This window comes from Agelaius phoeniceus, chromosome 20, assembly GCF_051311805.1.
Source record: "Agelaius phoeniceus isolate bAgePho1 chromosome 20, bAgePho1.hap1, whole genome shotgun sequence".
Classification (NCBI taxonomy): Eukaryota; Metazoa; Chordata; class Aves; order Passeriformes; family Icteridae; genus Agelaius; species Agelaius phoeniceus.
Window position 1 is genome coordinate 10,965,994 of NC_135284.1, and position 24,950 is coordinate 10,990,943.

General features: G+C 47.7%; 1 protein-coding gene across 2 annotated transcripts in view; it reads left to right on the plus strand.

Annotated features, from left to right (window-relative positions):
* MTMR4 (myotubularin related protein 4) overlaps nucleotides 1-7,138 on the plus strand; it is a 56,569-nt gene extending 49,431 nt beyond the window's left edge. For both annotated transcript variants that reach the window (XM_077188622.1, XM_054647073.2), the window contains 8 exons: nucleotides 172-367; nucleotides 819-1,004; nucleotides 1,788-1,958; nucleotides 2,067-2,221; nucleotides 2,573-3,773; nucleotides 4,106-4,216; nucleotides 4,462-4,550; nucleotides 4,929-7,138. In XM_077188622.1, the coding sequence (XP_077044737.1) occupies nucleotides 172-367; nucleotides 819-1,004; nucleotides 1,788-1,958; nucleotides 2,067-2,221; nucleotides 2,573-3,773; nucleotides 4,106-4,216; nucleotides 4,462-4,550; nucleotides 4,929-5,106 (2,287 nt within the window). In that variant the 3' untranslated portion in view covers nucleotides 5,107-7,138. The remainder of the gene's footprint in view (nucleotides 1-171; nucleotides 368-818; nucleotides 1,005-1,787; nucleotides 1,959-2,066; nucleotides 2,222-2,572; nucleotides 3,774-4,105; nucleotides 4,217-4,461; nucleotides 4,551-4,928) is intronic.
* The last annotated feature ends 17,812 nt before the right edge of the window (nucleotides 7,139-24,950 follow it).

Consider the following 24,950-nt stretch of genomic DNA (forward strand, 5'->3'; position numbering starts at 1 on the left):
ATTTGGGGTTGGATTCTTTGCCCTTCTTTCGAGGCTCTCTGGCTCCTCTGGGACATGTTTTAGAAAAGACTGATTTTTGCTGAGGACTCCAGGAAAACTGAAGGTAAAATGTATTTTTTTTTCTACAATAGAGAGCTAAGCGACCATTCTTGCCTTTTTTCCCCTTTGCAGCTGGCTTTCAGCCCTGGAGAGCACCAAGTGGCTGCAGCATCTGTCTGTCATGCTGAAGGCAGCAGTGCTGGTCTCCAGTGCCGTGGACAGAGAAGGGCGTCCGGTGCTGGTTCACTGCTCCGACGGCTGGGACAGGACTCCGCAGATTGTGGCACTGGCAAAGATTCTCCTGGACCCTTACTACAGGACCATGGAGGTAGGATTGTGCTCTGGTGCAGTTCATGTCTGTTCAAAGGCAGCTTTTATCTTGGAATCCCCGTGGAAAGGAGCAGCACTGCATTTGGGAATAAGCTTAGTGGTGTTTTTGAGCTGCTGTGGTGGGTGTTGAGTTTTCCCTGTTCTCTTCCTGCCTGTTTTGGGTGAACTGTTCCTCATTTCTCTGCCCAGACTGAGGAAGTGCTGTGGGAAGTACCTTCTTGTGCTCAAAGTTCAGCTGCTTCCCTACTCTGAATTCTCTGAGCTGGTTACTGCATAGACATAACAACTGTTAGTTTGTGTGTGGAAACCTTCAACCCTGGTGAGCTTTGCTCCCAAGCCAGGCACCGCAGTAGCCTCCTTCCCAGCCTTTACTCGTGGATGGGGCTTGCTTTGTCCTGCCACATGTCCTCGGCAAAGGTCTCTGCAGTTATTCTTTCTTTTAATCACAGGGCTTCCAGGTGCTCGTTGAATCGGACTGGCTGGACTTTGGTCACAAGTTTGGGGATCGCTGTGGACACCAGGAAAAGGTGGAGGATCAGAACGAGCAGTGCCCAGTTTTTCTCCAGTGGCTGGATGCTGTTCATCAGCTTTTGAAGCAATTTCCCTGCCTCTTCGAATTTAATGAAGCTTTTCTGGTAAGAAATACATGTGAGCAGAGACAGAGGGAAGGTCGTGATGTTTGACAGTTCTGGAGTTGAAAGAAAAGAGGTCTGCAGAACCTGGGACATCGTGATGTGATCACAGAATCCCAGAATGGTTTGGGTTGGAAGGGAACTTAAAGCCCATCTTGTTCCATCCATCCCCTGCCATGGGCAGGGACACCTTCCACTAATCCAGATTGCTCTGTCCAGCCTTGGACACTTTCAGGGATGGGACAGCCACAGCTTCTCTGGGCAGCCTGGTCCAGGGTCTCACCACCTTCACAGGGAACAATTTCTCTGTAACATCTCATCTAAATTTGTTTTCTTTTAGTTTAAATCTGTTCTCTCGTGAAGGGGTGGTGGAGGGTTTGTGTACTCTGGTTTTCCTGAATCCCTTCTCCAGTCACTTTCCACCCCAGGGAATTCAGATGCCAGCAGCAGCAGTGGTTTGATTTGCATACCTCAGAGCCATATGGGTCTGAAATATTTTTTAAAAAATAGGGGAAAAAAATTAATCTCTGTCTTACCAAAAAATGTGGAACAAGGTTCTAGAGAGTCATTTGGTTCTAGAGGGATGGGTTTGGTATCAGCTGAGTATTACTTCCCCTTCAATTGAAGTGATCCCTGTCCTGCCCAGTGTGGAAGCAAGGATAGCAGTGAGGTCGCCCAGGGTAGGCAGTGCATGAGTCATCCCAGAGGAGGGGAAGATATGTCTCCTGTAGGCAGGAGCCCCCTTTTCCCCGTGGCTCTGAGTGTGGCTCCCCCTCCCTGCCACAGGTGAAGCTGGTGCAGCACACGTATTCCTGCCTCTACGGGACCTTCCTGGGAAACAGCCCCTGCGAGCGTGAGATGCACAACATCTACAAGCGCACGTGCTCCGTGTGGTCCCTGCTGCGGGCTGGCAACAAGAACTTCCACAACCTGCTCTACATGCCCGGATCCGAGCAGGTCAGTAGAGCTCCTGACCCCGCTTTCCAGGTTTTTCCCCTGGCAGGCACTGGGGAGGGGCTGAAGGGGTTTCCGAGGCATCGGCCTCTGACGCGGGCGGTGTCGCAGGTGCTGCATCCCGTGTGCCACGTGCGCGCTCTGCACCTCTGGACAGCCGTGTACCTCCCGGCCTCCTCACCACATCCTCTGGGACAGGAGGACATGGACATCTACATGCCCCCCGGATCTCAGAGCCAGGACTTCAGTGGCAGGTGTTTGGACAGGTAAGAGCTTAAAGCTTCAGGCTCAAGATGTTGCATACCCACAGATCTTCCTGCCCTTCTTGTAGTTTCTTGTAGTTTCTCTGTTGTTGTTCTCATCTTCCTTGTGGGAGCAAGAGCCCTGTAGCAGTGCCCCAGCCACTTAGAGAAAGAGTTGAGGTCCCTACTGCACCCCAAAGGCAGGAGGCCACACTGTGGTGTTTTGCATTTTAGCTCCTGTAGCTGCACTGCCCATCTCCGCTGACTGCTGGAGCTGCAATGGGGAATATTTCCCTGTCCTCATCTCAGTTTTGAGTGAAACCAGGGAAGTTTTGGGGGGTTTATTGTGAGATTTGCTTTGCTTTTGGGTTCTAGATTACCAAAGACAAGATCTATGGATGACCTGCTCTCAGCCTGTGACTCCAGCAGCCCTCTGACCCGCACATCCAGTGACCCCAACCTGAACAACCACTGTCAGGAGGTGCGGGTGGGCCTGGAAGCCCGGCATGCCAACACTGAAGGGGGTGAAGGTGCTGCAGTGACCACAGGAGAGGCACAGCCCAGGGAGGAGGAGAACCCTCCCCTGCAAGGCAGCAGCCATGCTGAGCATGAAGGACCAAGCAGGCAGCTGGGCAGCCAGTCTGCTGTGCCAGCCAGCAGTGTCCCTGTGGAGGTGGAAGAGGGAAATGGAACACTCATGGAGCAGCTGGATGGCAGAGGTCCAGATCCTAATCCTTCTGGACAGGAAAACAGTGACAAGGTTTCCACCAGTTCTGGAAGGCAGTTGGAAACCTGTCCTCAGGAACCTTTGAAGGCTGCTGGCACTGTGTCCAACAGAGGAGGCTGTCCTAGAAGAATCACCACCTGCCCAGACATTTCCAGCCAGGAGTCCCTGGCACCAGGCACCCCTTCTCAGGACGTCCCAGGCCCTGCCCTGGGTATCCCATGCCCAGATGCAGACAAGGGCAGAGGTGATGCTGGCCAGAGCATGCCCTTCGAGGAGCCTGGCCAGCCGGGGAGGCTCCCGCTGGAGCAATGGCGTAAGCCCATTTCCCAGAGCCAAAGCAGCGAGTTTTCCTTCCTGGGGTGCAATTGGGACAGTTTTCAAGGCATGGTGACATCGCTCCCCAATGGGGAGCCCACCCCCAGACACCTCCTCTCCTATGGCTGCTGCAGCAAGAGGCTGAGCAGCAAACCCCTGCGGGCCCCAGGCCTGTGCCTCAGTGGCCCATGGTCTGGCAGGGAAGGTGGGAAGCCCTCGGCCTGTGCTGGCCATGTGAGTGCACATTTCGGGAAGCCCAGCCGTTTGTGGCTGCCCTGTCACCTGAAACAAGCCTCTGGTCCCAAGCACCTGCCGCCAAAATGTCCTTCTCCTGTGCCTCCTGTCTACCCGGATGACGATGGGCTGCCCTTCCCCACGGATGTGATCCAGCACCGGCTGCGGCAGATCGAGGCCAGCTACAAGCAGGAGGTGGAGCAGCTGCGCCGGCAGGTGCGGGAGCTGCAGCTGCGCCTGGACATTCGCCACTTCTGCGCCCCTCCAGCCGAGCCCCCCATGGACTACGAGGATGACTTTGTGAGTACAGGCCGCTCACACCCCATGCCGGGTCCCTGTACCTCTGTACACCTCCCTCTCCAACCCACAGCTCTCCATACCTTTGAGAGGGGGTGGGAAAGATTGTTCCTCTGTCAGTCGTGTCCCTGTCCTGGCCATGTCCTCCTCCACCCAGAGGTATCTCTGCTGCTCGAGGACCAAACTCCTACACACTCCTGGATGCTTTGCCCCATGTCTGGAGGCTTGAGAACCACCTGGGTGCCCCTCACCAGCACAGAGTGTGTGGAGCAGGGCATGCCCTGGAGTGTGTGCCCAGCAGCAGAGGGGATTGGTAACCTGGTCTCGTTTTGCAGACGTGTCTTAAGGAATCAGACGGCAGTGACACGGAGGATTTCTGTTCGGACCACAGTGAGGACTGTTTGTCAGAAGCAAGCTGGGAACCTGTGGATAAGAAGGAGACTGAGGTATGTGTCCCATGATGGAGCTGTGATGCAGTGGGAGGGAATATTTTTTGCAGCTGACCTGGGTGGGCACAGCTGCAGAGAGTGGTCTGGAAGTGAGGCAGTGAGCATGTCCTTGACACATCCTCTGCTGCTAATGGCTCAGGTGGGGTAGGCTCACTGTGAGGTGTGGCCCAAGGCCACCCCCAGTTTGCCCAGAGCTGTCACTGGGGGTGTTACAGATGGAAGCTAACTGGTGTCTGCCCTAGGTCACACGGTGGGTCCCAGACCACATGGCCTCACACTGCTTCAACTGTGACTGTGAGTTCTGGCTGGCCAAACGGAGGCACCACTGCAGGTAAAAATGTCAGCGCTCTGGCCCATCCTCCTTTCAGCCTGGTGTCACAAAATGCCCCTCTGCCAGGTCTGTTCCCTCCAGCTCCCAGGAGAAGCTTTTAGGTCTTTCCACTACATGCTAGGCCTCATCAGTTTCCTGCAGAGTTCCATTCTATATTGTTCTTGTTTCTATTTTTCCAAGGCCTTTGATCCCTTTCTGGGACAGCAATGAGTCCCTGTCAGCACTAGCAGTTTGCTTGCACTGCTGACCACAGTATAAAAAACACATTTACAATCCTCAGTCAGGCTGGTGCTTTGACCTGACCTGGACCAGAACTTGCTGAAGTTCTGCTGTGGTGGTCTCAGCTCTCTTCTCACTGGTTTTCTTGCTCCTTGACAGGAACTGTGGGAATGTGTTCTGTGCTACCTGCTGCCATCTGAAGCTGCCCATCCCTGATCAGCAGTTGTACGACCCCGTCCTCGTTTGTAACTCCTGTTTTGACCATATCCAAGTGTCTCGTGCCAGGGAGCTCATGAGCCAACATATGAAGAAACCCATTGCCACAGCTTCCAGCTGAATGCCAGACAAGGGACCTGTCTAAGCCCAGCCTTTTCTCTCATGGGTTTGAAGGGTGACTCTGCCTCCAGGGTAACTGTGAAGGCCTTTGGTGCAACACTTGAACACCAAGCTGGAATGCACTGTCTGCAGCAGCCTCGCTGCCAGGCTGGAGCAGAGGAGCTCAGATCAAAGTTTGCTGTGTCCCCACCCTGGAGCTGGTGGGCCCGTGTGTTGTAGCCCTGATGGCCTAGGGCTGAGAGAAGATCACACCCTCTTCCTTTTGTGGTCTGGAAAGCAACATTTTCACAGCTGTTTGCCTGTGCAAAGTCCCCCCAGAGCAATAGAAAGGCATGTTTAGAACCACCTCCCCCTCCAAAGGCAGGCTGCTGTGTGAGAAGGAAGAGGGCAAGCTCCTGATGGTCCCATGGGCGTTGGAAGGGCCTCAGCCTGGAGCAGATCTGTAGATTTTCTTCCCATGAGTGTGATTTGCGATCAGCTTGGTGAACAAGACTCACTAGCCATCACTAATTGATTTTCTCTCGGGCTCTGGAGAGAAATTCATTCCAGCTGAAAAGGGCTGAGCAGATCGTGCCCATTTTCAGGCTCCGCTGGGATCAGTGTCGCACTGGACTTTGTCCCTGCCCCCAACACCATGGGGAGATGGGAGATTGGCTTTTCACTTCTGCTCTGCCCCTTTGCTTTGTCTGCGGTTGTGCACAGCCTGGTGCTAACACAGGAATGGCACCCCGATCCTCTCCTGGCATGGAAACAGAACTCATGTTCCTGTGTTGCTCCTCCTCCCCTTTTCTGCCCTCAGCTCTCCACTTCCTACTGCTCTTTATCCTGAAAACTTGATACCTTGAGGGTATAGGCCATAATGTGTTGTTTTACCTCCTGGAATGTGCTGTCTGGTGTATGTGAGGGTTTCAGTCCAAATGCTGCTATATATTTCTGTGCACTTAATGTAACCCGAAGAAGGGAGAATGAAGCATCGATACCAAATTGGGGGTGGGGAAGGACACTGGCTGACATAGACACTACGGTCTGTGCTTTTCACTTTAGGATGTACAGCTGCAGTGATAACCATGACATGTGGCATTTGTTCAGTGGTGGAAACAATCTCTCTGACTTGCCCCAGTGCTACCTGAAATGCCTCTTGAATTTGACTTCTTTTTTGTCTCCTTGTACAGTGGTCAAAGTTCAGAGTTGCCAACTTGTAAATGCCTCTCTGCTTCTTCTTTAAACTAGAGAGCAGGAATCCCAACTCATCCTAAGGACAAAGAACTGGGTTTAGAAAGGAAGAATGGTTTATAAAGTGGGTTTCAGTGGGCTTGTAATCCCTGGATCCCTTGAGGAGCATCCATCCTGCCTCCTCTGTAAGGCATCTGTGGATACTAGTCAGGAAGAAGAGTTTGAAAGTGAAGCATTTCTTTGCAGAAATGTAGGTTTTCTTTCCAATATATTCTGCACTTCAGGAGCTGAGACTTGGTTTGTGGCAGGGAGGACCTTGGTCTGCTAACAAGGCAAAGGACTTGACTCTGTTGTGATCTCCCAGATCTTTCAGTAATGGTTTATCATCTCCATCAGAAGGAATTAAATAAGGACCCTTTCCTGCACTTTGACTTGTCAGCCTCTGGTTTTGTGTAAGTGAAGCTCATCTTCTGAAGACCCTGTACTTAGACTCTGCTTCTTTTCCATACTGGGAACAAACATCGTGGCTCTGGGAAGAGAAGGCACCTTGCTTCAGATTCTCCCCTGCCTTGTACCTTGCAGTCGTTGCTGGATATGGAAGCGTGATCATTGGCCTGGCAGAAGGAACATGGATTTGCTCCTGTTTTGCACATGTTGGAATGACTGCAAGTGATGAGGAAGCCAGAAACCAGGTACTGCTGGCCCTCCCATTCAGGCCATTAGTCCAAACTGCTTTTAGCTCTTGTGAGTCTCAGCGTCACAATGTGCTGGCCAAAAACTCCAGTCAGTTTGATGGCATTGTGACAAACAAAATGTGCTGTACAACTCGATACAGTCGAAATAAAATCTCTATATTAGTGCTGCTGGGTTTGGCCCCTTCTTTCCTCTGTGGGGAGTTCTGCTTGCCCAGGGGGCTTCAAGCTGCTGTTACTCACCACCTTTTCCCTTGATTAAGGTGTGTTAGGGATTTAATATCCCTTCTCACAATCAGAATCACAGGTAGGGCACAGAACACCTCTGCCCTCTTCCAAACAAACCTGCAGGATGTCCTTCCCAGGATAACCAGGGCCTTCCAGCCTCTCCTATAAGGACTCAAGGAGTTGTTTTCTTTCTAAGGAAGCATTGTTAGGCAGGATTCCCTGCTATGAGGAAAGGTTGAGAGAGTTGGGATTGTTCACCTGGAGAAGAGAAGACTCCAGGGAGACCATAGAGCCTCTCCCAGTGTCTAAAGGAGCTCCAAGAGAGGGACTTTGGACAAGAGATGGAGGGCCAGAACACGGGGAATGGCTTCCCACTACCAAAGGGCAGGGATAGAGGGGATATTGGGAATTAGGAATTGTTCCCTGGGAGGGTGGGCAGGCTCTGGCACAGGGTGCCCAGAGCAGCCGTGGCTGCCCCTGGATCCCTGGCAGTGCTCAAGGCCAGCCTGGACATTGGGGCTTGGAGCAGCCTGGGACAGTGGAAAGTGTCCCTGCCATGGCAGAGGTGGCACTGGATGGGCTTCAAGGTCCTTCCAACCAAACCATTCTTTGATTCTATGATCCCCTCACTCCTTACTGATGTTTTTCTACCACCTGTTCCAGGTGGGTGTGTGGGTGGTTCATCTGTGCAGGATAGTGGGTGGGAGAGTTGTGCTTTGTCAGCTGGATGGTGCTGCAGGTCAGTTATACTTTGTGATGGAGCCAGAGAGAATCTCCTGGAAAGTCTGTCCTCAATTCAAAGATCCAGGGATACTGAAATTCAGATCCCTGGTAAACTACTCCCTCAATTCGGCTCAGGTGTTCCTGTCAGACAGGTGATACCTAAAGGCCTTGTATCAGAAATGTGGGGAACAGGACAGTTTGTCACATTGAAATGTGAACCATTGTTCCTCATAGTCATGAGGTCAGCTCAGGAAGCTGCTTTTGCTGGAGATTGTAAAACTGAGAGAAAGAAGGTGTTTAAATGAGATTATTTCTAGAAACCAGATAAATCGGTGAAATTATAGCCCTGCAAACACTTGAATACAGATTTGTGATGTAAAACGGAATTGGTACTACCCAACTGACATGAGAATTATGAAGAGTTTAGAGGGGTAGCCTCTCTATGGAATGTGCAGTCACTGCCCCAGGGAGGCAAGGGCTCGGCTTTGAGGAATTCCCTCAGGCAGCTGCTGACCCTCAGAGAGAATCCCTGACTGCTGACCCTCAGCAGGGCTCCAGCCCAGTCCAATCTGATGTGTGGTCAAACAGGCACATTAACCATGGCTGGCCAGCATTTGACCTGCTGCCCACCACAGCCACCACAGGTGTAACAGGCTGGTCACATTGAGATTGCCTGTGGCAGGACATTTGTTGGAGGCGCTGGTCCCAGCTGTGGTGGGTGCTCTGCCACAGCAACACTGCTCAGTATTAGTCATGACCAGCGTTTTTGCTGGTCACTGCTCAGTATTAGTCATGACCAGCGTTTTTGCAGGAAAAGGCCATTTATTATTAACTTCCATCTTTAGCAGTCCCAATGTCATCTGGAGAGTCAGCGAAAGGCTGACTGCTGGGACCTGTTGGCTTCTTATCCCCAGCAGGGAAAATACCACAGCAGAATTTCCCCATGCACAGTTAAAAGATAAATCATTATTTATAAACAGTATTTATTAAGTAACAAGCTGCTAGGACACTTGTGGCTAGTGTCACGTCAGCCTGGCCACCCCAGCGAAGGGCACTGAACTCTCCTGCTTATTAAGCATGGAGGGAAGTGTTATCACTACAGGAACATAAAGCCCTCATTGCCAACACGTTCAACCTGAGGTAATCAATATCTGCCGAAATGGGTCTGAACCCAGCACAAACAGGGACATCAAAGCCTTCCCCATCCATGCACCAACTGCCAGGAATCCTTGGTGAATTAACAACTGGGGCTGCGTGTGATGTGCCACACTATCTCAGCAGCCTCTGAACAAAATAAACACACATTTCAGTGTAGTGAGAAGCCAGGTCAGGCTGGCAAGGGCTGGGGTTGCTCAGGTGTGTTAATGGATAACACTGAAATGGCTGGGGATGTGGAGGAAGAAGAGGAAGAGGAAGGTGATGTGTGGCCTTGTGAACGAACTCTGGGAGTCCTGTGCAGGAGACAGTTCAAAGTGAGGGACACAGGCAGGAAGGATTTCCGAACTTTCTGAAGTGTGTGTCCGCTTTCAGTGATAGTTCACACATTTCACTCCCAAAATCTTGGGCTTCTGTGAAAGTGAACTTGGGGTGCTGCCATTTGTTTATGGGACCTCTGGTGTCTCTGTGTGTCCCTAGATAAAATAATTGTCTGTAGATGAAAGATGCTGCATGCATCCTCCAGGATGTTTAATTGAAACAAAAAAACGTTGACAAAAGCAGTGCACAGCTTCAGCCTCACCAAGCTTAGGCTGCTCATGCAGCTTCAGAATCACAGAATAATTAAGACTGAAAAAAACCCTCTGAGATCACTGATTCCAACTGTTCTCCATCACTGCCAAGGCCACCACTGACCTATGTCCCCAAGTACCACATCCACACAGGCTGTTAAACCTCTCCAAGGGTGAGGACTGCACCCCTGCCCTGGGCAGCTGTGCCAGGGCCGGACAACAAATTCCAGGAAGGAATTTCCCCAAAATCCACCCTGAGCCTCCCCTGGCCCAGCCTGAGGCCATGTCCTCTCCTCCTGTCCCTGTTCCCTGGGAGCAGAGCCCGACCTGCCCGGCTGTCCCCTCCTGTCAGGAGTTGTACAGAACCACAAGGTCCCTCCTGAGCCTCCTTTTCTCCAGGCTGAGCCCCTGCCCAGCTCCCTCAGCCGCTCCTCATGGCAGCTCCCATTTCCTGCCGTATTACCTCAGCCCCTCCCTCAGGGCGCTGAGCACCCCCGGGCCTCGGCCAGCGCGGGGGGGGGGGGGGGGGGGGGGGCGATGTGGCCTGAGGGGCCGGCGGGGCTCTGAGGCGATGGCGGGGTTATGAGGGGATAGCAGGGCTGTGAGGCCATGGCAGGGCTGTGAGGGACGGCGGGGCTGTGAGGGTATGGCGGGGCTCTGAGGCGATGGCGGGGTTATGAGGGGATAGCAGGGCTGTGAGGCCATGGCAGGGCTGTGAGGGACGGCGGGGCTCTGAGGGTATGGCGGGGCTGTGAGGGCTGCTCGGGTCACCCGGGGAAGGGAAGGAGTTGTTCTTCATGAAGGTGGATGTGCAGGTTACCGGGTCAGTCTGTCTGTACCCTACAGGTCCGTGTGCTGCTGTGACACCTTCGTCCTGCTTCCTGCAGCAACATCCACTTTTAGGACTGGTCAGAGTATCCCAATCCTTAATTTTGGTTATTGTTTAAGAGCAGGAATTGCCATCTGATTCCTGAGGTATTTTCTCTGGTATATGTGGGACTTCACCTGTAATATCAAGAAAATAGAACTAAGCATTTGAGAAAGCAAAAAACTAGCCTCAATACCAAGTTAGGAAGAATTTAAGTTATGATTTGATATTAACATTGTTAAGATGAAGATGAGTCATTAGAGACTTCAGTGCCGCCTGCTCTGCCTGATGCACTGCAGGGCAGTGGTCGAGCAAACCCTATGACAGGGTCTTTTGATTTTTTGGCCTCTCTTTCTATGGGATGCAGCTTTAGGGAGCTTTGGTTCTCAGAGTCACAGTTTCTAGAAAGACACAACAAGGCAAACATTGGGTTTCATGCGCAGCCAAGTTCTGACAGGCTGACAGTTCCCTGTCCTGATGATTTAGGCATGGCTTTGCTGTAAATGTGAGGTAATTTGAGAGATAAAAGATATTTTTGTTTGCAAAGTGTTAGTCTGTTCCAAATGTCTTGCAACATGGAACTAACTTTCTGTTAAACATCCAGGAGCAACTCCTGTCAAGCAACTGTTCTTCCTAGCTTGGCATCCTGTGGTTTCTTGTTGATATGCTAAAACTAGACAATCATAATTTCCCTATCCAAAAGAAAAATATAAACAAGGGAATTTTCAGATGTCTGGTCATTCTCTGTTAATATATGGTAAAAATACTGATTGAAATAAAAATGTTTACTTTCTGCTCTTTCTGAGCAGGAAATAATCAGTCCTAAATGTTAACTCTAAATAACCAAGTTCTATTTATTTAGTGAATTTTAATGATTTAATGTGAACTTGCAGAATGATGACTGTAAGTTGTCCATCTTGAGTTAGTTCCCATTGTAGAATCATGGAATGGTTTGGCATGGAAGGAGCCTTAAAGCCCATCCAGTTCCATCCCTCTACCATGGGCAGGGACACCTTCCACTAGACCAGGTTGCTCCAAGCCCCGTCTAACCTGGCCTATCAGAGGACAGATAGAGGTAAACGTGAGTCTATTTTTACAAATTCATTTAAAACTCCAGGGTGAGAAAGCCTAGCTGCTGGATGAACCGTTTTGGTGTAAACTATCCTGAAATTCGTACTTGGCATGTGACATCTCTGCAGAAAAGGCACGAATGCAGGTGTGTTTGCAGGAATTCAGCAAGCACAGGGATCCTGGGTGTTGCTGTCAGTGACTGAACAAGTTCACTACAGCCTCTTATAGGAATCAAAGTGTCACAGATTATGAGCTAATTTAATTAAATAATCAGCAAGAGAGGAGGTTAAGAGAAAAATAAAGAGAGTATCTACAAAATTGCAAAGTTTTGGATATTTTTGTCTAAACTGAACTAGTTGAGCTGACTGGAAAAAAAGTGGACTTTGAATTTTTATTCTTGAGAAACTGCTTTGTCATAAAGTGCTGTCAGGGTCACCCAGAGGATTTGGACATTGCTCTTCCTGAAGTTGTCCAGGAGCTGCTAGCACCGGTGTTCTGGTGAAGCCTGGCTTTGTGATTTCAATTGGTTTTTACCACGTTGTCGGGTTTAACACCCATCACTTTGTGAATGACTGCTTTGGTTTAGTGGCTCCTACACTGTGGGATTTTCAGCGCATTTCTGAGTACTGCTGACTTGTTCCTGAGGTTGGAGGAGACTGAGTGCTGCACAGAGGTGGGCTGGCACTGCCCTCCTGCCACTGCAGCAGCACCATGTGCTCAGGACGGGGACACAGCCTGGTCCTGGGTCAGCTGCAGCAAAGGTGCTCCTGCTCCCCCAAAGCTTGGTGGAGCCTCAGCTCCTCTTGCTGCCTTTCACTGCCTGGGAAAAGTCCTCTCCCCAGCACTCGTTTCACTGGCTCGCGTACCCCTTGCAGCACTGTGGGCTCAGGGCGCTTTTATTCCTTTCTTTCCATGCTTTTACATAACAACCTCATCCCAGAGACAGGAACATTCCCAAACTTTTCCAGATAAAGGAGTTTCTACTCCGGCTGTGCTTCAGCAATAGGCTCAGCCCACCTCCACTTCTGTTCTCCAGCCCTGCACATCCTCAGGGCAGGACTCAGGCCCATCAGGTATGAAAACAATTTCTGTACTTGCTTGTCAAAAAGAGAGTTAAAAGTGATATTTTTGCATATATTTCTGCAATGCTCTGTCATGTGTATATCAAGTGAGAATTGGATAGAAAGTGGAAAGTCTAAACAGAAGAGAAACCTTTGAAGCCAAAAGGTTCTCTGTTTGGTGTTCCTGTCCTTCCTCCATGTTGCAGTGTGATTTCCTGTTTCACCTATCCCAACCTCTCAGGTGTCCCAACCTTCCCCCTTCCCCTTTTGCCCTCCTGCTAAGAGCTGTCCATCAATCTTAACATTCCAGCAAGGGCGTTGTGCGGTTGGCAGAAGTTCAAAAGATGCCCCTCAGGTCCGGGCTCATGGGCCTGTACAAGAGTCTATATCCCTTGGACCTTCCCCTCCTCCCACCTGGTGGGCCCTTACCTGTCCCTTCCCCTCCCCCTGTCCCCGGGCTTAAAAGGACACGAGACCATGCAGCCTGGTGTTCTACTTGGGAGCTGTTTCAGAGGTCTACCATGAAATAAAACTCTGGATTAAGACTCCACGATAGAACCCTCTCCTTTCTCTTCACTGTCACCTGAACCTTTTCCACCACAGGTAAACTGAGTTCCTACTTTGCCTGGATTTGTTCCGAGTGCCCAGCTGCAGCACCCAGCCGGCCAAATGTATCTCTGAGGTGAAAACGCCACAGCTGCCGCCTTTGCCCAGCAGCAAGGGTCAGATGAAGCCAGGCACCCCACACCTGGAAACATCGGGACCTCCAGATTTTTATCATTCCCTGGTGATTTCCAGACAGTCCCTGCTGAGGATTAAGGGCAAGGAGAAAAACATTTGTCCACAACTAGTCACTGTTAGGCTAACATTAATATTTTTTTTAATTAAGCAAAATTAGGACAATAAAGAACTGATGACATGTTGAAGAGTTCTTGGTCTCATGTTTTCCCAGGTTATGTTTTTAAAGGCAAAGATTAGTCAAAAATATTATGTGGAACAGTTCATTCTGCTAATATTTCTTTTTCTTGTCTAACTTCTTTTTGTATTTTTTATGCACTGAAGAGCAGAAAGTACAAAAATAATGACTTCTTTCATCCAAAATGGTTCTGCTAAAATTTTCAGTCTCACTGAACTATTTTTATTCTTCAGAAGAGAAGCTGAAGCAAGTTACTAAAAAAAAGCTCTTCCCTGTGAGGGTGGGCAGGCCCTGGCACAGGGTGCCCAGAGCAGCTGTGGCTGCCCCTGGATCCCTGGCAGTGTCCAAGGCCAGGCTGGACATTGGGAGCAGCCTGGGACAGTGGGAGGTGTCCCTGCCCATGGCATGGGTGGAACTGGATGGGCTTTAAGGTCCCTTCCAACCCAAACCATTTTTAATTCTGTGATTTCATGTATCCCTTAATCTCTCAGCTCTCCTTCCTTCTCTGCAGTGTTACACACAGAATGCTGAAAGCTTATTAATTCTTGTGTTCACATAAAAACATATTCCCTTCATTTTAAGGGCACAGCACCAAAATTAGCTTATTTGCAAAGTGATACTTCAAATTTGTATTTCCTAAGTGAGGGGACTAAAGGATATCTTTTCAATCTTATTCTTGACTCTTTTCATATCACTGTTGAAGTCTCAGTAAATTAATTCAGAGTAGAACTTTGTGAAAAAGTTTCTTTTTATGTGTGTTCAAATTTCTTTGTTGACTTCAGCAACAAGAAGATTTCTCTGGGTTTTTCACTGTGAGAGCAGTAAAACAAAAGATGCCCACCTGGGTCTTTTAGAACATAATTATTTGAAGGATTTAGTTCTGTTTGCTTTCTACTATTGGCAAAACCTTTGCTAGAGGTAGGGCTGGATCAGAGAAATGCAGTGAAGCTTTATTATCAGAGAATAACGAAAAATCAGTCAAGGAGGCTATGTGAGAAATTGGAGTTATTGGTTCCACCTGACCTTGCAAGTCCAGTCATGCCTTCAAATGCATCAGTGGCCGAGGGTTCTTTTGCCCATGATCACCTTTATGGTGAGTGGTAACCTCAGAGCAGTCGTGGTGCTCTGAGTGATACACCCCTGCTAAGATAAATAATTGTCTTTGTATGTAGAGCTTAAAATTCACATGGCCAAAAGGGGATTATTAAAATAAGAAGCAGCTGAAAACATCTGCTTTAACACAGCGTGAAGAGCACTACATTTTCCCTTGAGAAAAGCAGAATAGCTGCATTAGTAATGCACTTGCAAAACTCGTTGTAGGATTCATCTTGCCTAAGATTCATCTGAATGTGTAATAGTCAGTTGGATGTGCCTGGGCTTGCACAGAGATTGCACAGAGAGTCGGTGGAGAGAAACAGGCACCTCCCAGAGCTTGAATCACTCCAACTTTCTTAGATGGATGCCTTTGGAAGACAATTAATTTCTTTCTGATGAGCCTATTAATTCATCAAGTGTGCAGGGAGTTGACAGCTACCAGACCGCTGGGGCTGTGGCAGGAAGGCATTAATCCCACCTGGCTGTCGAAGTGCAGACAACACTGTCTCTCCCATTTTCTCTTCTTGAAGAGACTTTCTTCATTTCAGTGAAGAGATAATTTTCATTTTCATCAATCCTTTGGTTGGTATAGAACCAGAGCTTGCAGATTTTGTATGCAGACCCATTCCGAGTGTTCATTGATCAGGCAGGAACAGGCACAGCTGCATTCCCTAATTTCCTGCACAGCTTTGAGTTCTGTTAATCCCAGATGAGTAACTACCTCCCCTTAAGCATAACTTTTGGGCCTGACTTTATAAGTTCCCAGTGAAAGGATGGTCTTAAATTGCTTCCTCAGTATTTCCCATGTAGTGTGTGCTCGAGTGGGATGGGGGATGCTGGAGAGGGTCAGTCTTGTGTCCTTTGGCCCAGTTGAGCCTGTGATAATCCCTTTTTATGCCCCTTCCTACCCACGATGCCTGGAAATGATCTGGACATTCCTTCAATTTCCAGATCTTTGGAGAAATGAGGTAGCACGTGCTACTTTGAGCTTGGAACACATCTGATGCCGGTCATGTTGGATTTGCATTTATTATTTAGAACCATAAAAACATGGAATGGGTTGATTTGGGAGGGACCTTAAAGCTCATCCCATTCCACCCCTGTCATGAGCAGGGACACCTTCCACTACCCCAGAGTGCTGCAAGCCCTGTCCTGGCCTTGAACATCTCCAGGGATAGGGCAGCCACAATGTCTCTGAGCAGCCTGTCCACCCTCACAGCCAGAAGTTTCTTCCCAAAATCTCATCTATCCCTGCCCTCTGGCAGTGGGAAGCCATTATCCCCTCTTCTGTGACTCCAGGCCCTTGTAAATAGTCTCTCTCCATCTTTTTTCTTGTCTCCTTCAGGCACTGGAAGGTCACAATGAGGTCACCCCAAAGCCTTCTCTTCTCCAGGCTGAACAATCCCAACTCTCCCAGCCTTTCCTCCCAGCAGAGCTGCTCCATCCCTCTGATCATCTTGGTGCCTCATCTGGACTTGCTCAAACAGGTCCATGTCCTTGCTGTGCTGGGACCCCAAGGCTGGATTTCTGGGCTTTCCCGTTTCCTAAGCTTGCAGGTAGCCCTGGGACCTGTGAAAAGCCCTCAGTACGATGTGGGCCCCTCCTGAGTGCAGACTCCACTAGGAGAAGTGCCTGGGGATCTTGCTCAGCCTCATCACTGGACCATTGGACTGGCGAGAGCTCTCCCCAAAAGTGCTGCGCTTAGTATAGTGCTTGGCATGGGGCCATTCCCACTAGGCTGTTTGGATGTGGCAGTTCTAAAATGGAAGAGTGAGAGATTTTCCCAGTATTAACAGCCTCTGTGCCAGAGAGTGGAACTGGATACAGTCACTGGTAAAGCTGCAGCCTTTGTGTCTTCAGCTGAAGTGATGATTGATTTGTTCTTTACTGGAACACTGAGAGACACAAAATAATGTCTCAAGAGGAAGGTGTCTGTAAGAATGTGGTGTTAGTGTTATCACCCTCCAGCTAGATTTCACATGCTTATTTCTATCCAATTAATCCAGTTTTTTCCAGTTTTGAGAAAGCAGAATTTAGTGAATGTCTGAATAATCCTCCAATGAACAGATCTCTGCTTTGAAGATAAGAACACTGGCCTTGGTCAGACCAAACTCCCATCCCAAAGCTCACTGTCTCTTTGGACAGCAATGCCCAAGGAGGAGGCAGGAGCACAGCAAGTGGGAACTGATGCATTCCCAAAATACCTCCAACAGAGTGTATTTCCTCGCTGGCAGGGTGGTCAGGCACTGGAAGAGGCTGCCCAGGGAGGTCCAGAGTTCCCGTCCCTGGAGGTGCCCAAGGAAGGCCTGGACATGACATTCAGCACTCTGGGCTGGGGAGAAGGTGGGGATTGGGTGCAGCTTTGATTCCATGGTCTGGGAGGGCTTTCCCAATCCAAATGATTCTGTGATTCCATGTGGGCTAAGGGAATTAATAAACCATAAGTTGTATGTAATAGCCCTTGGAGTATTTAATTTCCATGAATTTGTTTGTCCCAATTGATGCGGACAGTGGCACATGCACGACTGTGCCAAGGACTTCACCATGGGGCTCTTGTGCCCAGAGCCACCTTCCCCTGTCCCTTGAGCCTCCTGCATTCAATTGCCACTTGGCTTTGGTGTGACTGGGTCTCCATCCATGTCTCTCTCATGGCCCATGATTTTAAACACTTCTGTCTCAGTTCCCTCAGTTGCATTTTCTCTGGAATGGAGATCCTGCCCTACTTTGCTGTTCTTCGGGACAGTGGTCTGTCCACCATCCATGTGCCTTCCCTGGTATGTTCTTGCTGAGATGCAGGGTCCATCCAGAGCTTCTGTGGGCCCAAGTACATCTCCTTTCTGACCCAAACAAATTTGTTTTAAGGATGATCTGTTTTGTCTGGAAGAAGGAAGGGGCTGAGGTTTTTTTCTGTAATTTATCAGTAAATATTGATTTATTCCATAAAATGCCATTCATCCCTGTTTCCATAGTACTCAAAGGAGATCATTGTTCCCTGTCAGGTATTTCATGACAGCTGGTGAGAGAATGGGCTGTAGCTGGTAATTTCTCCTGGGTAGGTCTGGATCAACCACAAGCTCTTAGACAAAAGAGCTTAGAAACTTCTCTCAAATTAAGAGGGCAGGATGAGAGCATGTGAGTGAAGTCTCCTGGGTCTGTTTGTTGACTCTTGCTTCAATCTTGAAGTCAGAAATGAATTGCCACCTTCCCCTTTGATATCTCTGCCCTCAGCAAACACTTCCTTCAGTGGTTTTGACTTTTTACTTATAGCTTTTAATAGCATATGATCTGGATTTGATGTCTAACACTTATCTCCTATTCCACAAGCACTTTTTCCCTTCAGATCTTTCCTTTTCTTTTCTTAGAAGATTGGGTTTTTCTGTAGTATCTGTTTGTTTTCCCTTGGAATCATTCCAACAAGCGACAAGAAATTTCTCCCTTGCTATTGCTCGCTCACTTTGTCTTCACTGAAGCCCTTCAAAGGTTTCTTTTGTTGGTTTCTCAGGTTTGCTGGTACAAACACATTTTGGAGTTTGCAGTGAGAGATTCACAGATATCGTTTAGGGGTTTTGGCAGTATCCAGAATTGTGTTCTGTTCACAGGTCACAGAATGTTCTCAAAGATGCCCAGATTTCATCATAAAGCTGCTCAGAATTAGCTTTTGGGTAATGTGAGTCATTCCCACATCTGCTGCTTTGGAATGATGGCCACCAGCTCTTTCTGTGTAGTTCAGCTCCCTGGTTTGTTGCTCCAAACAGCTCAAAAATACAGCAACATCCTATAAAAAAGGGCAATAGGCAGAGATACTAAAAACCTTCTTGGTAATCGTAGCAATGATCTTGTATAAAATCTCATGTAAGTGTCAGGCATTGCAAGTTAATTATCTGAGCTGTTTGCCATCTCAAGTTATACCTGTTACATTTACTGATTATTGACATTGGACTACATTTGATTTCATCAAGGATTTCTCTCTTGCTCAGAACAATTGCAGAGTATAAAGACTGTGTGCCCTGCAAATAATGCCTTTGCTTTTAAATTATCTCTGTGTATCTCCAAGTAATACCTGCAGAAAAGTGCCTCATCTACAAAGTTGATTTTTAGAATAAAATCAGTGTTTCGTTTCACTGTGAATTCACATTCCTATGTGAATCCACTTTCTGTGGCTTGCTGTGATGATAAAGTCAAGCAGCTAAATCAAAAGGCTGATAGTAAAACACTAAAGACTGTGGACTGTGGTTATGGAGTTTCTATATGTGTGTAGATCAATTTTCCAATTTCATTTTTATTAGAATAGATATAAAATAAATACTACATATATATATATATATATATATACATACATACAATAAATAGAATATATAACATATATTAGAATAAATGTTTTTGAAGACAAAGAAATCAGTCTTCAAATCACTTGTGTAAGAACACATTTCTGGAATTTATTTTACTGTGTGACTTTTGAAATGTTAAATCAAAGTAAGCCATAGCACTCTGCAAACTGAGCACAGATTTTAGGAGTCTGGTGGCTGTGTTCAGATCCTTGAGCCCCCCCATGGGGTTGTTCAGCCCCCAGCCCTCTCAGTGACCATGCTGGTTCTGCAGCTCCCCTGCCATGGCAGCAGCACCTTCCAGGAGAGCCCAGGGAGGAGGGGAGAGAGGGGAGACTGCAGGAGAGAACTAGAGGCTTCTGGTTCTGCAATGGAGGCTATAAATTTGAAAATGGATCTGCTTGAGAAAAGGGAAAGCATTGTGGGTTACAAATATCTATTTCAAAGAAGCCCTGAACATGAAACAGCAGTTCTGTAATTCAAGTGAGGTTCCAGGGCAGCAGCATAGTGGGTGTCCTCATCAGTGCAGTGGTTTATTCTTCAAAAGTTTTTTGCTTGACTTCACCAGAATTTATCTTAGTTAACGAGTCTATGTTTATCTTTGAAGAATGTCCTTGCCTGGACAAAAAGAGATTCTTTATTATTATAAAAAGACTGGGAAATAGCTCCACTTTTTTTCCCAGACAGCTTTTTGCAGCCCTGAGTTTCACTTGATGAATGAGAAAAATTATGGTGACTTTTGGAATCAGCCCCACCTCCAAGGTGCCTTATTAAAGAGAACAACAGGACTTACTCTAAATGCTTTATATCATTCCAAGTAAGGAAAGTGCTCCTTACTTGGAGGGCCTGGCTTATCAGATATCAAAAGATCTGAAGTGAAAATGCAAGGGCTTCCTTTTCTACTACAGCATAAAGCTTATCCTTTCTTTTCCCCTCACAAAGGACAAGCAAAGCAAGTTATGCTTATGTGTGTTGAAAAAGGCTTGACCTACCCAAGCTTGATCATCCAGTTTCCTACCTTGCAAATATCAACCTTTGTCTTTTATTCATGATTTCTTTTTAAAATATAAGCTTATCCAAGTTTATCCAACCATATCCAACTTGGCCAGGGTATGGCTAGGATAATGTGTTGGTGTAAGGATGGGAATAGCCAGCAGCCAGTCAAGCCATTGATATTCCAATATTTATTTTTCACCCAGTCCACCTTTGTCCTCTGGCTTTCATCATGAGCTTCTTTTTCATCCAGGACTTAAGGATCAGAATGGTGGGAGTCACAATCACAAATCACAAATCTCAGAATGGATGTTTGAGATAGAAAATTATTCCAAAGCTTTTGGTTTAGTCATGGCAGTCCCTGAAAAGGGCTGGTTGTCAATGAAACTCCCATCTTCCCTTTCACCGCTTTGGCTAAATTTGACCATTTTTACTCCTGAGCTCAAGTGAATAGCAAACCATCAGTCTTTTGAGTCCTGACTTCTGAGTCCTGACTTCTCCATCTTTTGTCCCTTTTCATTGTTTTACTGCTGCCCCTGTCCCTTCTTGTCTGTCCTAGCTAGAGAAACTGAAAGAATTTAAATTGCACTTTGAGCACTTTTTCTGGTTTGAAATGCATGTGAGATCCTGTATTGCATCCCAGAAGATGACCTGTCATACTGCAGGTGTGAGCTGAGGTCCCTGAGAAGAGGCAGAAAAAGTTGCAGTGCGGATGGGTTTGGTTTTGGCAGGATGAGCTCATCCATCCCTGGACAGTTGAATTGGGAACCAGGATCTTAACTAAAATCCTGCTGCTTCAGACAATATCAGCCAATGAAGCAAATGAGAAACACCTTGTTTGTGGTTTAAAAAATACAGCTGAAAAAAAATTAAATGAAAAGAACTACATTTAAACCCAGACTTCAAAAATATAAAAGCGGCTTGCCTTTAATGGACAGACTTTGCTTAACTTCACCTCTAAACTTCTCCAATTCCAGCTTTTCTCTTCCCCTCCCTTTCCCCCCCTCCACAGGTGATGGCTGTCTGCAGGCTGGCTCATCTGCATGGGTCACAGCAAGACTTGACTTCCCTCATAGGTGATCCTGTGGCTTCATGTTTTCATTAATTCATCTATGAAATTAGCTTTTTATTAACCATTATCTCAGCCAGAAAGTCTGAGGATAATCAGGCACTAAGGACTAATCCTTCATCCCTAAATCTCTTCCAAAATAAACATGTATCTTAAGTATACCTGAGTTTCTCTTTATCATATTTATATGACTCATCTTTGTCAAAAGAAATTACCTTTCCAGTGTCCTTTAACTCTGATTTATCTCCAGAAGAAGGAGCAGGACAGACACTGGTTGTAAAAATGGGATTCATTGTTTCCCTTGGGTAGGACTTGCTGGTTTTGAAACTTCTCCTTGTCTTCTTTCTGCTCTGAAGGTTGTTTGAGCTATATGAATTCTACTAAAGAAAAAGGCCATTGGAGGTGACTGTGCCGTGTCAGCTTGTGATCACAGGAGAACATTTCAGCAGCTTTCAGACCTACTCTGTAATGGCAAAAGCATCCTTGGGAGTCATCCCCCTGTAAACCTGGACAAATCCTTGAAGAGGAAGAAAATGTTTTTGGCAGGTAGCTGAGTGCAGGTGAATTCATGGTGATGAAGTGGAAGCTTTTAGAAGTTGTATTAATATTATATAGAAGAGTATTTTGAGATTTGCCACTGAAGGCAAAAATTTTAATTGAAAATTTGCATAAGTGGTCAGATTATTTCTGCTAAACAGATATTATGTTTGTGTTTTCTGTGGAAATGATAATTTAATAACATTTGATTGTTACAAAGCATCCTCACAGGCTTATATTTGGTGATGCCTGACAAGTTGCAGTTGCATTTTGTGTACCTATGCCTGCTGTTCCTGTACACAAGGTTTGGAGTGCCCTGTGCAGTGGGGTGGTGCTGGGTGTCCCTGACACGGCACCAAACGCAGGCTCCAGGAGAGTGCTTGTCCCTGTGCTGGTGCTGGAGCTGGTGGGATTTCCCTCAGCCTCCCTTCCCTGTGTGCAGTGCTGGCCAGCCCCAAACACTGCCAGCTCAGATAGCTCCTGAGCTGCAGCTACAGAACTACATCACAGAATCATGGAATGGTTTGAGCTGGAGCGGGCCCTAAAGTTCATCTAATCCCACCCCTGCCATGGGCAGGGACACCTTCCACTGTCCCAGGCTGCTCCAAGCTCTGTCCAACCTGGCCTACATTGCCAGGAATCCAATCCTGCTGTGCCAGGCAGCCACAGTTGCTCTGGGCACCTTGTGCCAGAGCCTGCCCACCTTCACAGCCAAAGATTCGTTCCTAATATCCCATCTAACCCTGCCCTCTGGCAGTGGGAAGCCATTCCCCCTCATCCTGTCCCTCTATCCCTCAGCAATACTCTTGCTCCATCTCTCCTGTTGGCTCCTTCAGATACTGGGCTTTTTCTCTGTTGCTGGAAGGTGTTTGGAGTTTGGGGCCCAAATTTCCTTGCTAGGAACTGAAGGATCAGGTGTGTGAGCCCCCTGTTTTGGGGAGAGATGGTTTGCTTTTGAGGGCCCATGTCTTGGGTAACTTCTGAGAAGGCTGATCAGTGGTCCTGGACATGAGCTGGTTCAATGACTGGAGCTTATTCTGTGTTGATGGGCAATTCAGGGACTCTCAGCCCTTTTGTTTGACAGATTCTCTCTTTTTTCAGAAATACCCTTTCTCTAACTCTTCTTCTCTTCCCAAACTGGAGTATTCAGTTACTATATTTGTACAGGTCTTTAGGAATATTGTTATATAACACTGTAAAATAATGCAAATGTAATTCTATTAATATGATACACATATTATATCAATATATATATATATTTAACACTGAGCAGACTCACAGAATGACAGAATTAGTAAAGTTGGAAGGAACTTGGGACACTGGTTTCATCTGGTGGGACTTATGAGTGGGACACATCTGGTGGCACCTCCCTGCTCAGGCAGGGCCATCCCAGAGCACAGGGCACAGCATTGTGTGCACAGGGCTCTGCAGGATCCCCGCTGAGGGAGACTCCAGCCCCTCCCTGGGCAGCCTGCTCAGGGCTGGGCACTGCCCAGGGCAGAAGTTGTGCCTCCTGGGCAGGGGCAGCTCTGGGCTCAGGCCCTGCCCAGGGACAGAGCCTGGGCCCTTCTCTGCCCCTCCCTGCACACAGGGACAGGGGATCCTGCAGAGCCCTGTGCACACAATGCTGTGCCCTGTGCTCTGGGATGGCCCTGCCTGAGCAGGGAGGTGCCACCAGGGACCCTCTGTTGTCCCATTCAGCCTGAGCCATTCTGGGATTCTGGCTTATTTCTTCTGGCCAGTTTGATGGCTGAGGGCACAGTTCAGATTGTGAGGACATGTACTCTAACTTTGTGAATTCTACTTTTCTGACTTTGTGTTGGGCTTAATTTTGTAAGAGCTTGAGTTTCCATCTGGCACCCTCAGTCCCGAGTTACTAATGTATTACTACTAATTATTAATGTATTATGTAACATATCCAGGTAGTGCTCACCTCAGCTTAGATGCCCTTTTGGGGTGGAGTAGAATAGTTATTATTTTATGCTGAAGTGATTACAGGGAAAAATTGAGTGATGTTTGGCCTTCCTTCCTTCCTTCCTTCCTTCCTTCCTTCCTTCCTTCCTTCCTTCCTTCCTTCCTTCCTTCCTTCCTTCCTTCCTTCCTTCCTTCCTTCCTTCCTTCCTTCCTTCCTTCCTTCCTTCCTTCCTTCCTTCCTTCCTTCCTTCCTTCCTTCCTTCCTTCCTTCCTTCCTTCCTTCCTTCCTTCCTTCCTTCCTTCCTTCCTTCCTTCCTTCCTTCCTTCCTTCCTTCCTTCCTTCCTTCCTTCCTTCCTTCCTTCCTTCCCTCCTTCCCTCCTTCCCTCCTTCCCTCCTTCCCTCCTTCCCTCCTTCCCTCCTTCCCTCCTTCCCTCCTTCCCTCCTTCCCTCCTTCCTTCCTTCCTTCCTTCCTTCCTTCCTTCCTTCCTTCCTTCCTTCCTTCCTTCCTTCCTTCCTTCCTTCCTTCCTTCCTTCCTTCCTTCCTTCCTTCCTTCCTTCCTTCCTTCCTTCCTTCCTTCCTTCCTTCCTTCCTTCCTTCCTTCCTTCCTTCCTTCCTTCCTTCCTTCCTTCCTTCCTTCCTTCCCTCCTTCCCTCCTTCCCTCCTTCCCTCCTTCCTTCCTTCCTTCCTTCCTTCCTTCCTTCCTTCCTGCCTTCCTTCCTGCCTTCCTTCCTGCCTTCCTTCCCGCCTTCCTTCCCGCCTTCCTTTTTTGTTTTTTTTCAGTTTTTTTTAAAGGAGAACATCAGTGTGATTTGGGAATATTCAGAGACTCAGCATCTGACTGAATCTCTAGAAGGGACAGATTCAGCAGGAAAACCTAGCGGAAACAATTTCCTCTCCCTTGGTAAAAAAGAGATTTTACTTTTTTAAGAGATTGCCAAGAAAACTACTTTGAGACTATTAAAGAGGGGGGAGATAGGAATAGTTTAGTTATTGATGGCAGTGTTAATCCTAAAATATTACAGTTAAGATATTACACTTGTACAGCCTCTTAGTGTTCTCACCAACACACTTCTGCAGAGATGCTAACACTAATTCCTCTTCCATGGAAAAGGTATTAATTAAATTAGTACTTAAAACCTGAAGTTCTGGGAGTTGTCAGAAACCTGGATGTCACAATATGGAGCCGATGTCCACAGATGTGTTTGCTGAAGGCAACGGTCCTCTAAGGGAAACATTGAGTAATGAGATGACTCGGGAAATAACTGGGAAAAAACCCACCAAACTGATGAGGTTGATGTAGAAGTCCAAATATTTCATCTCAAATCACAAAATAAATGTTGTACCAGCCTGTTGATATCTATGCCGAAGTACATGAGAAAAACCAGCAGCAGAATATCTGAGGGCAAACAATCCTCTAATCTAGTAATGAAAAGAGAAATCTAAATGTCCAC